The sequence below is a fragment of the Chrysemys picta genome, chromosome 1 (genome assembly GCF_011386835.1).
Source record: "Chrysemys picta bellii isolate R12L10 chromosome 1, ASM1138683v2, whole genome shotgun sequence".
Classification (NCBI taxonomy): Eukaryota; Metazoa; Chordata; order Testudines; family Emydidae; genus Chrysemys; species Chrysemys picta.
In genome coordinates, this window is record NC_088791.1 from 164,820,485 (window position 1) to 164,832,487 (window position 12,003).

Below are 12,003 nucleotides of genomic sequence, written 5' to 3' on the forward strand. Positions count from 1 at the left end.
AGCTCCACATCTGTCACAGAAGCTATTCTGATTCTGGAAGATGAATGTTATTTTGATTTCTCCCTTTAACACTCTCAGAAATACGACAGATTCAGTCTCAGTGACATTCTTTGACAACTTTATTTTAAGTCAGTGATAGAAATGACTAGTAAATTTAGCTTTCAACACCTTTTTTGGTACCATACTACTAACATGCATAAATTTTCGCCTTTGGTTTAGTTGACAGCTCAATAGAAAACACAGAGCCCAGTTTTGAAAACTCTTATTCAGGTGAGTAATCCCATTTGCCTCATGGGGACTACTTGCTTCAGGAAAGTCTACGTTCATGAGTAAGGATTTTCAGGGCTGGGCATAGCATAGCAGTGAAAGTGTACCAGTCTACTCTCTCTCAGCAGAACAGGGGGGAGAAAGGTTGTAATGGTTTTTTTCTGTATGTATAGCACACTAGAAATAGAGGTCGTGAGCGTCTGCACCTGCTGTCCTAAAATGGGCCTTTTGGGATAGGCAGCCCAGGAGAATACTCTTTATGCTGAGGGATAGTGTTCCCATCTCTCTTAACAATTCTCAACTTTTGTCTCATCCTGTATTTTGAGGGAATTCTCTGGGACTGCATAAAACGTAACTCTAAATGGGGTTGGCATTTCTATCTTGACTGAACATTAGCCAGGGCAGAACGTAAAAGGGAGCATGCAATCCAAAAGCCAAGTCTTCTTGCAAGCTCCATTTCAGAGCTTAGCCACATGGAAGAGAGGGGCCAACTGGGCTTTAGATTTTCCCCCGACAATTACGTGTGCGACGCTCTGGGCCCCCGTGTCCTTCTGCTCCTGCCATCAGTGAGGAGGGGTAGGCCCTTCATTACGTGCTCTCTTGGCAGCTTTTTCTTTTATCCTACAAAACGGTGCCTCTTAAGGCTCTTTTATGACACTGGTGTCCCCACTTCACATATGAATGTGAGCAGTGTGAAAACCCAGCCTACCCCTCATGAGCCTGGATTGAGTAAGGGGCATGTAATGAGTGGAGCTGGCCCCTTCCCCTAAATCCTGATTGGCTAAAGGGTGGAGGAAATCCTACCCCTGACTCACTTGTCACTGGCGGAGAGCAATATCCCTCTGGAGCAGGAGCCTCAGCCCTGCCAGGTAGGGGTGGGAGTTGGTGACAAGCTATCTGGTCAGTACGAGGCCAATCAGTTGGCACAGGGGCAATGCTGGGAGAAGGCTACCAGTTTGGTCAGAAAGCACATGGTCCAGGAGGACACAGAGTTGAACACAGCCAGTACCTGGGGCTAGGTGTCAGGCCAGGGGGACACAGCTATAGCCAAGCTGGAAGAGTGAATTGGACTCAGGGGAGGAAACCATGACAAGCAGAGGGACAGTCAGCAGAGGCTGGGATCCACCATTCTGAGCTTACACTGTACCCAACCATCAGTGACCACCACGGACACGAGGGATGTTGTTTTGGGACTAATGAACATAGGATGGCCGTATTGTGGACTGTTTGTTGGATAATGTTACTAAGTATATTTAAGCATTGGGGACATAGCATATTGTACTGCTGCTGGAGTTGTATGTGTGACTCCGCATAGGGACCTCTGAATAGTCCTGTTTTTTGAGTTCTGTTGCTGCCCAGATAGTCATTGATGTTGCAATCTGAGTGTATCTTTGGTTCTGGGGTTAATTCCTGCCTCCCCAAAATCCATGTTGGCTATTACCTGTCACCCTATTGTCCTCTAGGTGCTTACAAACTGACTGAAATAATTTGTTCCACTATCTTTCCAGCTATGGAAGTTAGACTCACTGGTCTATAATTCCCTGGATTCTCTCTGTTCCCCTTTTTAAAAATAGGTACTAAGATTGTCCTTTGCCAGTCCTCTGTTCCCTCACCTGTCATCTGTGCGTTCTCAAAGATAATCGCTAATAGTTCCGAGATTGCTTTATCTAGTTCTTTAAGTACCCTAGGGTGAATTTCATCAGGCCCTGCAAAGTTGACTATATCTAACTTACGTAAACAGTCTTGAACCTGTTCTTCCCTATTCCAGTTTGCATTCCTTCCCCTTGTTGTTAATATGGATTGTGTTAAGGGTAGGTCTACACTTACCTCCGGGTCTGGCGGTAAGCAATCGATCTTCTGGGATCGATCCCGGAAGTGCTCGCCGTCGACGCCAGTATTCCAGCTCGGCGAGAGGAGTACGCGGCATCGACGGGGGAGCCTGCCTGCCGCGTCTGGACCCGCGGTAAGTTCGAACTAAGGTACTTCGAATTCAGCTATGTTATTAACGTAGCTGAATTTGTGTACCTTAGTTCGAAATGGAGGGTTAGTGTGGACCAGGCCATAGAATAAGAAGAATTATTTCTTTTAGTTAAGACTGAAGCAAAGTAGGCATTAAGCATCTTAGTCTTATGAGCAAGCCTGGTTCCAAAAACTCAGGCGAATATTTAAATTCTACCCACCCACTTCCTGTAAGAATAGAAAGTGAGAGTATCAATGATATCATGAAATATGTTTGTTTTTTAGTCTCTCTCAATTTTGGTCCTAAGCTTGACAATATACTTTGGGAGGAAGCAATGGAATGAATGACAGGCAACAGAACATCATTTCACCTTTTGATGTCCAGCGGGGCAAGAGATGACATTTTCTTTATAAGAGAAATCTCCTGTGAACATTTGCTCCAATCCTACAAAAATTTAGTGCCATCATTCACACCACTCTAGTCTTGAGGTCTGCCAGCACCTCTAAACACCCCCTTACTTTCTAGGATTCATATAATTTTCCTGTACATATTCAATCCAAGTTGAAACTTGGCATGTATGTGCATATTACCGTGACACTTTTCCCCCTGTGCATATATTTCTATTTAGTATTTGACAAGTGTTCATACAAACCAGTAATTCTTTTTTTCTCTTAAATTTTGCGGTTCCCTGAAAACTGCCAATATTGCAAGTAAAGCTTATCTTTTATGACTAATATACATTTTTGTTTAGAAATAAATAAATTCAGATAAAGTCAGTATAAGTGTGTGCACTGACTCATTTTTACTGCATACTTAGCAAATGATTCACCCTTTATAGAGAAAATGCACAGCTTAATTGCAATTACATTTCATATGCTTTCCTAATATATTCCATCCCCATTTTAAGTCACGTGTTTTTCTTATTATGGAATTTGTGCCTAGCCGTTCCTTAATTAAGATTGCAGCTAAGTTGCTGTTCAAAGCTGAATTAATTTTGCTTCCTCTCTAGTTAATCAGATAGTCTTTGTGAATTTTGAAGTAATTATTATGTTAGAATTGATTAAACGGTTGAAGTTCAGTTTAAAATAAGTAACTTTTTATACTTCATTCATCTTCTTTATTTATTAGATCACTTCCCTTATCCCTTAGCATTCATTTGAGAAATGTTATGATGTTGGTGAATACTGTACAGCATGGGAAGCCTTAGGTGTGTGTTTCTTTAATGAATTTCCCATACAGTACTTAAAATGACCAATTCTGGAGGCTGGCTGGCTCAGGGCATGGTAATCAAACATGCAGCTTTTCCCTGCCTGGTTACCAGTTCTAAGAGTGGATGTGGATTGTTGCCATTTGATGATTGTGAGGGGCTAGTCTCACAGTTCAGGGCAACTGAACCTGTATTTTCCCACAGTGGTCCAGCAAGGGCACCTGCTCTCAGACTTCCAGCTACCTAGCCTTTGCCTCTCTTGAGTGGAGACCCATCTCCTTCTGGCTGGGCTGGGGTATTTCCAGGCTGCACCGTTCCCCGCCTATACTATGGTATCCCCAGCAGAGACAGGCTGTCTAAGGCCAGCTGCTTGCTTTCTCATCAGAGTTGGTTAACAGGTGTCATTGCTACCGTTATATAAGGTACCATGAAGCACATTTTATACATGACGCCTTTTATTCTTAAGTTTAAAAGGATTACAGAGGAAATGTATCAAAACAATTAAAAAGTACATGCATTCTAATTAGAGTTGCCAGGTGTCCGGTTTTCTACTGGAAAGCCCGGTCTAAAAGGTGCTGGTGGCTCTGGTCAGTACTACTGACTGGGCCATTAAAAGTCCAGTTGGCAGTGGAGCAGGACCAAGGCAAGCTCCCTCCCTGCCTGCTGTGGCTCCGTGTGGCTTCCGGAAGAAGCAGCATGTCCCCCCTCTGGCTCCTACGTGTAGGGGCAGCAAGGGGGCTCCCCACTCTGCCCCTACCCCAACCACTGGCTCTGCAGCTCTCACTGGCTGGGAACTGCGGCCAATGGGAGCTTGCGGGAGTGGCGCCTGTGGACAGGGCAGTATGCAGAGACACCTGGCCATGCCACTGCTTCCGGGAGCTGCTTGAGGTAAGCGCCACCCAGAGCCTGCACCTCTGACCCCCTCCCACACTCCAACCCCCTATCCCAGACCTGATCCCCCTCTTGCCCTCCGAACCCCTCAGTCTGAGCCCAGAGCACACTCCTGTATCCCAAACCCCTCATCCCCAGCCCAGAGTCTGCACTCACCGCCAGAGCCCTCACCCTCTCTAGCATCCTTAACCCACTGCCACAGCCCAGAGCCCCCTCCTGCACCCAGAACTCCTCTTTTCTGGCCGCACCCCGGATCCCAAACACCCCCAGCCAGAGCCCTCACCCCCTCCCACACTCCAACCCCCTAAGCCAGTCCGGTGAAAATGAGTGAGTGAGGGTAGGGAGAGCGAGTGAGTGACAGGGTGGGGGAGTGGAATGAGTGAGGGGTGGGGCCTTTGAGAAGGAGTGGGTCATGGGCAGGGCTTCAGAGGAGGAGCGGGGCAGGGGGCAAGGCAAGGGTGTTCAGTTTTGTGCAAGTAGAAAGTTGGCAACCTTAATTCTAATAAGCTTACCAGAGGTCACTGCAACTCTGACCAGGATTCTGTGAGGAACTATCTTTCAGACCTCCAACCCAAGGGGGATTCCTTGTTGTAACAAGTTCATGACAGTTTCAGCTCAGAACAAGCACCCAGTCTTATGAGGGTTCAATAGGCCCAGTCCTTCCAACATTACCCTAAGAACTGGGGCACTCTCTGGATGAAGGGTCTGTCTGTTTGATGGATCAGGAAGGAAGGCCTGAGCCAGTTTAAAACCAAGCTACTTATCCAAAAGCCCTATCTCTGTCAGTCCCTGGAGAATCCAGTCTGAACTAGTATATATTCATACCTCTTCAGGGGCGGGTGTCTTCAAAGTGTTTATAACAGAGGAAGTATATTAGCATCTCCCCTCCTATTAGAAAAAGTACATACAATACCCCAATAACATGTACACAATCACATTTTAATACAAGGGACCCTAAAGGTATTAACCTTAATTCAGTAAGGTTTATCTTAATTCCAGAAGGTTGGATCAGGACATTACAAGATATTTTCAGTCTGTCACAGCTACATGCTCAAGAGCTCAGCACCCAGCAGTTCCCATTATGAAACTTTAGGGCCAAAATGTTGACAGCTCAGCATTTAGCCTGATGAATTAAAAAAAAAAAAAAAATCTGGCTACTTACTTTGGTGCCTAAATGGAAACTGAGCTCTTTTTAAAATCTGGTCTTGATTCTGGGTACAGGTTTTTTAGAAAATGTGGCCCTATGTGGCTTATGTTTAATGAGCTGGTGGTGTCGATCCAACTTCTGGTGGCGAGGGATCCACCTCACAATATACGCCCAGGATGGCATGAATTAGCAACAGAGGTTGAAGACTGAAGCAACATGCAGGCAGAAGCATCCTGTCACCCCTAAAATTGATCCCATCAGCGCAAGGATGCCAAGCATATTGGCAAGGCATCATGGAGAAGTTTGTACGAGTGCTGCTGTACCTATTAGATGCATAAATGGAGGATTTCAGGTCTTCTAGGCTGATTAGACCTTTTGCAAAAATTGACTTTACATTTGACTATGTGATATTTATTTTGATTTTAAATCTTGAAGGTTAGATGCAAGTTTGTGTGATACAATTAATTAAAAGTACAAATCAAGCTCCACAGATATTAAAAAGCTTTTTTGGAAGCAGATTGTGATTTATAGTCCCAATGGATGAAGTGATTGATTATTTCTGTAGTTATTTCTAATAATCCTGTAATATTTTTCATCAGATAGAAAGTTGTTTTCCTATTTTGTATGCGAGGATGAGGTCCAGAGTGCTCTGCCCTGGTGATGTGATCCTCCTCCCCCCCACCCCACATCTTCGTATTACAAGAATGTTTCGCTTTCTTGTTCAGGAAAGACAAATGTATGAGATAAAATTTGTGTTTAGGCAGGATTTTAATCTCTAATATATTTTTTTAAAAATATAATGTTGGCAGAAAACCATAAATCACACTTACGTGATTCTCTAGATTGATTTTATGGAAGCTAGAAAGAAGATCTTGCCATGTATACTCAGTGATTATACAGAATACCAATATAGACTATACATTTGGATATACTGTAGTAAGAATAGAATTTTTACCTTTCCTTCTGTTTGTGAATTATATATGTTAATCATTCTTAACCTGAGATTTATTCCTTGTCAATACATGAAATCCCAAATGGGATCTGTGTAGATTGGCTCACTTGATATTGTGTTCCTGATTGCATAAGTCTTCTACTGTAGATATGGTTACAAATCCAAAATTTGTATTCCATGAATGTCTGATATTTGCTTAAAACAGTAACTCTCAATATTTGGAAAGCTGTGCCCCTTAAGCAAAATGAAACCAATTGCACCTCCTGCAATTCCACCATCTGATGATAAAAGCCTACAGGGTGCCAACTCTCACAATTTTATTGCCTGAGATTTAAGGGGTTTTCCTCCCCTTAAATGCCCTACTGCTGGAATCAAGATTCTGCATGAAACTCACAGCATTTTTTCTGGGGGGTGGGGGGGGGGAACCTGGAAATGTGACCCCAGTGCACCTTAAATACTCAGAAACTAGAAGTCAGAGAAAACTTATCCCCACATATATTATTTTAAAATAACCCTCATTTTGGGGGGGGGGGGGCATCCTGACTCGATTTTTAAAGGCTTGAGTTTGGCAATACCAATATTTTCCATGGCCCCCACTCCATCCCCACTGTGGGAAACATTGATGTAAATATTCATAATATCATCCTTCTGCTCCTATTTTACATGCTTTGAGCAGTGAAATAATTAACAATGCTGACACTTTAAATTATAATTGGTCTTTAATTAAGCACCCATGACTAAGGAAACTACTGCTTGAAAGCTATAGTTATAGGCTCTCTGCAAACTCAGGAAGACATTTCTGTATAAGTTACCCTCCATATTTTGAAGGCTCTCTTTGCAACCATAAGAGCTAGAGACAGACATTTTTGGAGTTTAGATTCTGGAGAACAATTAAGAGGTGTGTCAGTCTGTCTCCCGGTGCATGTGGGCAATGTCTAACACTCTGGGAAATACTGGCTTTAAATACGTTATTTCCATGCTTATTCTGCTGGTTAGCTCATTCAGTAAAAGGTTCCCAGAAAGTGATTACTAAGGAGGTGGAAACACCAGTGGAATGAGATAAATGTTTAGCTGAGTGAATATGTGTAGGAATTGTTTGGCGGTATTCACCCAACTCAGGGTCTAGAAGGACAGAGAATCCATTCAGCTTTCAAGAACTGCCCTCTTGTTCAAAATAAAACAAAACTCCAATACAGTTTTTTGCATCCTGTGTGGCTGTTTCGTGTATTTTCTTGGCGCAAACTGAAGTGTGATTAAATTTGTGGATGATACCAAAATTAGAGAGATAGAAAAGAGGGCAGAACCAAACTACCTTTTCTGTCTTATCTCCATGGAGCTGGTAGAGGACAAGGTATATCCCAGCCTGCTCATTGTCTGTCCTTGTGCCTCCATGTCACCAGCTACTTACACTTACCTAATAGATGTGGAGTGGCAAAGGACTGTGGCAGATAAAAATGGCTTCTGTTAGGCCTATGGGTACTGTGTAAGCAAAAGGCTGAGAGTGCCCCTCTTGCAGTACTGCATCCCACTCTTCTTTGAGGATATTTCCTTCTTTCTACAACTCTTGTGCTGTGTTGCCTAACAGCCAACATGGATTGGGACCATGCACACAACCATGGGTGCTACAGACAGCCGTGTCCAGGGGATCTTGCTGACAACAGTGGCCAGCGGAGCTCCCAGGGACGTACATCTGTGCTTCTTGACTTACCTGTGTACATCAGCGGAGGGTTGATCCTGTGTCTTAAAATACCGGATTGGGACTTGAGACCTGGGTTCAGTTCCTGGCTCTGCCACAGATTTCTAGGCAAGTAACTTAATCTTTCTGTGCTTTAGTTCCACATCTGTAAAATGGGGATACTATTTCCTTTCTCCCACCCTTTATTTTATTGTCTGTTTAGATTGCAGGCTCAAGTGACTTTGCTTTGCATGTACATAGAAAGACAAATGGATACACAGTCTTGGTGCAAATAATAAAAGTGTATTCAGTCCCCCACTTCCCCTGGCCACAGGATGGCTACCTAGTGACAATGTGGGCAGTGTCCAAAAAGAAATCAAAAGTATGACCTGCCAAAAGTATCCGATTGCAGAGCTAGAACAAGCTGGCTTAATTAAAGCCCGACTGTTCCGCTATGAGATCTTTCCATGGGGCCAATCACTGATTGCTATAGGGAGATTGAGTAACTGAGGCTGGGAGGGAAGGTGCCCACAAGAGTGTCTCAATCCGAAGAAGTGATCCAAAAAATGAAACGGTTCAGCAATTGTGGCTCTGTAGTGATCCCCTCTGGCAGACACATGGAGTAGCGCTGATAAGCTCTAGCAGGAGCTGCCTGTAATTCTCCTCTGGCAGACCCAGGGATGGCCTCATTTGGGGCCTATGATGAGGGAAATAGAGCAGACATTTAAAAAAAATAGTTATGTAATGAACTGGATTAAAATGATACATTGTGGGTGGAATCTTCTGATAGATCAGAAAGCCACAAAAGCCTTAGTGCCACTAAAACGAGCAGGGCTGTGGATAGGGGAAATGAGGGGCTAATACACAATAGTTTCTATAGGCTATCTCAAAGAGAACATAGTCATTGGGATATGAATTATTTTACCCCCCCAATCACAAAATTCCTGAAGCAGAACAGGCTACAATTACCCTCGGCAGCACAGGGATTAAGAATGAGATTGACAATTTCTATAATAACTCTGCCATGGAAGTATTGAGCTCTGATAGCATTACTACTTTTGCAATTGTGTTCAGCCTAGGAAAGAATAGTAATTGAATATTATCAGATTGTAAATGGATGAAATGTTGAACCGAGAGTCCTGAGCTATGTGAATTATGTCATCCTTTATTGCAGAGGCCCTAGGAGCTGCTTAATGCAGCATGTGAAGGGGGTTGCTCCTGTGATTTATTAGTAGGTAGTGTGTGTTTGATTTGTATTATGCTTATTTTTACATGTGGCACCACAGAATGATCACACTGTGTGAAGCCGTGAGGGAACTGAACACTGTGTTATGAAGGAGCTGCTTGTGTGAATGCTGGACTCTGAATGTGTAACTTTAAGGCCCAAATATTTGTAACCAGCTTGGTCTGGGACTTCAGGGGGAGTGGAAGGGGTCCTGGGAACTGACAGGCAGCAAGTGAATGAGGGATAAGGGGGGCTCTTTTACTTGGGGAATGTACGTGGGATCTTTGTTCTTTTAAAAAGCAGAGACAAGTGTGACTAGGACAAGGGTTTTTCTCAGGTGTGCTTAGGGATCTAAGTAGCATTATGGTTTGGGGTGGGAGGCAGTTTTGATCCACCTTTAGCGATTATTTTTGAAGGAGGGTGACTAACATCTCTGCTCCTATGAGCCTTTGTAAATTACAGGTATGATTGATATTCTCTTGCAGCTGAAGTTTGCCTTTCCTCTCCTTATCCTAGGGCTTGGAGCCCAAGGCAACTTTTATTTTGCACTCTGTTTGCTCTTTCTCACACATCCCATTTGTGAGATGTTTTCCCATCTCTTCAGAGAAAGATGTTGCAAACAGCATTAAAACAGAGCAACCTACATTAAAGCCGGTGCTGCATTTTTAAATAATTTTGGGTATTTTTTCTTCTAGTTTGGTTCCCAGTTTTGCACCTCCCAGCACCCCTGACTCTGACCACTTGATCACTTCTTGATCTGTGTTACCTTTGTCCTTTCGGATTGGGGGAGGTGCACTAGGACCCAGCGAGCTGCCCCTGAAGCAGCCTGCAGAAAGGCAGCTCAGCAGACTCCTCCTTATCTCCAGTGTCAAACTTGACATCAGCCTGCAAGCGGAGCATGGTAACTTCTCCTGCAATCAGCGCTCTCACATCAAGTGGCATGCTGCATGAAGATATGCTGCTCTCCCTGCCCTCTGCACCAGCAACATGGATTGTCACATCTCCATCCTCCTCCTTCTCATCTGCTCTGCCCTCAGCTGCTTTGGGGAACTGATTCTCCATCCTACCAACGAAGGTAAGTAAGCCGGGCACAGATAGAGATCCCAGCAGTGGCTACACTTTCCCCTTTTCTTAACGTTTGGATCCTGTTTGAAACCGGGTCCGCATCATTTTTTTTTAAGGTGGTCCAGCGTGATAACTGTTTGTTCACCGGGTGGACTGAGATTTTCTTTGACTGAACAAATGAGTGGTAAAAGAAAATCCTGCAAAATCAGATGGTGGCAGCTGGAACAATTATAACCTTCAATTGCAATGCAAATGGACAGCAGTGTGCACAATGCTGTGTGTTAATTTATAAAAAGAGGGGTGTTTGCTTTCTTCGCAGTTGTCGTCTTATAGCAAAGTTTAAAAAAGAAAACGTAGCTCTGTTCGTGTGAGCAGTTCTCTTGGGGGGGGGGGGGAGAGGGGCATGACATGTTGGGGTGGTGACCGTGACCCATGGCACAAGTAAAGGGAGCTTGGTCGTTAGATGGAAGAGAGAGGGAGAGTGTATCTGTGTTTCTGTAGTGGCCGGATTTCACAGACTAGGTGGAAGTTGTTTATTACATCTCACAAGGTGATGGGCTGCTCTGTGGTACAGACTATAATGAGCATAAGTGACGCTAACGGGAACCATGATCGTAATGCCCAGTGTGCTTGTCTGCATATAGTTATGTGTATGAAAAGTATATATTCTGTGTTGGACAGCCCAAAAGATAAAGGAGGGAAGAAAAGGAAAGAGAAGTGTAGAGAATTTTGTATTTTCTTCCACTGAGGTTATATTTTAAATGCCTTCCCAGCTACACAATTACCAAATTGATCTTACTGTTTATTCACAATTAATGCAAGGAATATAACTCATTTATTAATTAGTAATTTAGTTGCCTAATCTCTTTGTATCTAATTTACCTAATTTCTCAGTATCTTAAAAAAATTAACTTACAGCATCTGTCCTTTTTAATGAATTATTTCCTTACTGGTAACTAAACCACAAACCCTGTTTATATGCATAATGATAGTAATATAATGAGTCATGATTTATTTCATTTCAGAAACTTTTAATGTAATAAAAAAGCAGCCAATGGGACTACTCCTTTTAGATAACTTACTTTTATTGCTGTAACAATTTAATTTCAGTCTTTAACTCAAGAGACACCTTTTTTAAAAAAAAATCCGCAAACAAGGCATTGGCATATCGTTTTTGTTAGCTTTCGCGAAGTTAACGTGAAATTCAATGTGATTAAAATACACACATTTCAGCAAAATAATTATACCCATTGGACATTCAGTCTTGAAAGCTAATTTAAAATCTAAGTTGAAAAATAAAAGGCTATCCATTCCCCATGGATAAATAGAGGTGGTGCTCCTGCTCACAAGACACTGGACACAGCCTTTAGGATCAGTGTGTCCAAAGCAACTTTTCTCTATAAAATCCAGAGGTCAAAAGGTGATGAACTTCTAGCAGCAAACAATTGTACAGAACCTACACCTCCTTTATATATAACATTTGCACAGAGAAGAAAATATACGCGCTATTAAGATAATTATTTTTGGTGCCCAAGTAACGCTGATGAACTGAGTGATGCCCTAATTGCTTTTGGGGTAAGGCAGTTATTGTGTAAAATGATTTTTTTTCCCTGT

At 43.0% G+C, this 12,003-nt stretch overlaps 1 protein-coding gene across 21 annotated transcripts in view; it reads left to right on the forward strand.

The window, feature by feature from the left end:
• The window catches only part of EPHA3 (EPH receptor A3), a 469,948-nt gene that overhangs the window by 146,356 nt on the left and 311,589 nt on the right, over nt 1-12,003 (forward strand). Inside the window, exon 1 of one of the 21 annotated variants that reach the window (XM_065588944.1) lies at nt 10,051-10,399. The exons of 18 other annotated variants lie outside the window; for them this stretch is intronic. In XM_065588944.1, the coding sequence (XP_065445016.1) occupies nt 10,312-10,399 (88 nt within the window). In that variant the 5' untranslated portion in view covers nt 10,051-10,311. Of the gene's footprint in view, nt 1-10,050; nt 10,400-12,003 lie in introns of those variants that run through there. 2 more of the 21 variants (XM_008166128.4, XM_008166126.4) reach the window with 2 other exon arrangements.